Genomic DNA, 1,793 nt, shown 5'->3' with positions numbered 1-1,793 from the left:
AGGACTCCTTTACCTCCTTTAAGGAGGGGTGATTTTATAATGCTAACAGAAAAACGATAAATCGGGAGATATCCAAATCTGTTCAATAGAAATACCGGGCCGATAATTATAATAGCAAAATAATACGTAGAAGTGTACCTAGTACTGTAGTCCGAAATTGACAGCTCAATAGGTACTGCAGTGCATTCAAGTAGATGTCTTAGAAGTCTTTTTTTGGAGCTCGTAGGTTTGTAAGCTACAAATTGTACGCGACTTTGTGACCCAGATGGTACGTTTAATGTCCGGTGTCTATCTGCGTTATCGAGTGCTCGACGAGTTGTGCTTTCAGTAGAGGCGATGCATTATGCCAATCCCGCACTGCTTCTTTGCGTTATGGCGACGCCATGGATTATTGAACGGTGTTGCACGAAGCACGATTTAAATACCGTAGTACAGCCCGAACACAGTAACCACATACATGAATTAATATCATGATGTCAGTCGTAATTTACGACACGGCGTACTCGACTTTCCCGCTGTCCGACCCTGGCTCCAGTGCCATTTTCTCCACCATGGCGGCGTGTCAAGTTTCTCGAGTTTCTACAATCCAGCTATTACTCGTTGCTGTCGTTATGTTAGCTGCCTGCAGCTCCGTCACTTCAGCCGCGAAATGCTACCCCAAGCAGGCAACAACCTCGACTCCTGCGACTACAACGTCGCCTGACGTAAATTTTGACTTCCCTGACAACGAAACTCCGACGGTCACGGACTCACCGATCCAGCGAACGACGGATGCACCCACAGAGGAGACGACGGAGGCTCCGGACACGCCAGAGATGACCAGCCCTACACAAAATACTAGGTCCTCGGATTCAAGCAATGGTGGCACCACCGGGTCATTGCCGGCTCAAGGCCCCATCGAGGGGTCAAATGAAGACGCAACTGGGTCGCTTCCTACACAGACTTCCATGGGGGGATCAAGTGCCGAGACCCCATCGACATCTGGTAACTCGACTGGGGAACATGCCACCTTCGGCGACGTCACCTCTGGAAACGGCAAGTGTGTCGTTGGTGACCCGAACGCATACATCAAGAAGGAAGATGTGGATTGGATCTGGACGCAGAGGATGTCGAAATACGTTCCCCAATTCAAGAATTACATCCTTGACCAGATTGTGAACAATAAAGGAAAGCTCAGCTACTGTGTGCGTTGGGATAGTACCAACAAGCTCTCAAAAACAGTGGCGTCTAAGTTCGAGGCCATGCTTAATCGACAGTTTAAGGCGTGGAACGAGTGGCTCATTGGGTACGATTGCTGGCCGTTTGAGACGATCGAAGTGAAGATTGTCGGGTGGGCGACGCGCGATGCCTCGCTTTTCGACTGGAAGGATGATTCCCTCGGCACGATCTACACTACTGAAAAGGATGCTGAAGGTGTTCCGCTGTGTCCGGAGACCTGCTACAAGCACAAGGATTTCGCTGCTAACGCCGACACTAGTGCATGCAAGGGAGAACCATTCGACATGTCGCTGTGGCCTACGAAGGGCCAGGGTGGTGGTGCCGGTGGTGATTGGGGTCAGCGTGTCGACGAGGAATCAATGACTGCATCCATTGATCAGGAGCAACTGATTATCGTGTCTCACGAAATAGGTCACGGTTTCGGACTTCCCGATTTCTACAAGACCACCGACCAACCGAACGAGGACTTTCCGGTCTGCATCATGAAGGCAGGCTCCTCACGGACCGTTACGCCCGGTGATGGTTGGATGCTACGGCGTGTGCTGGAACACATCAAACCCCGCTACAAGTTCTAG

At 50.6% G+C, this 1,793-nt stretch overlaps 1 protein-coding gene across 1 annotated transcript; it reads left to right on the top strand.

Moving 5' to 3' along the window:
* Positions 1-470: 470 nt before the first annotated feature.
* Positions 471-1,793, top strand: PITG_17097 (uncharacterized protein; the record flags this gene model as incomplete). The annotated part of the gene is made up of 1 exon (XM_002896954.1): positions 471-1,793. The coding sequence occupies one exon, from the start codon at positions 471-473 to the stop codon at positions 1,791-1,793; it is 1,323 nt and encodes a 440-aa protein (XP_002897000.1).

Source organism: Phytophthora infestans, genomic scaffold (genome assembly GCF_000142945.1).
Source record: "Phytophthora infestans T30-4 supercont1.50 genomic scaffold, whole genome shotgun sequence".
Classification (NCBI taxonomy): Eukaryota; Oomycota; class Peronosporomycetes; order Peronosporales; family Peronosporaceae; genus Phytophthora; species Phytophthora infestans.
The sequence above is the reverse complement of the archived record's forward strand: the minus strand, read 5'-3'. Positions and strand labels throughout refer to the sequence as shown.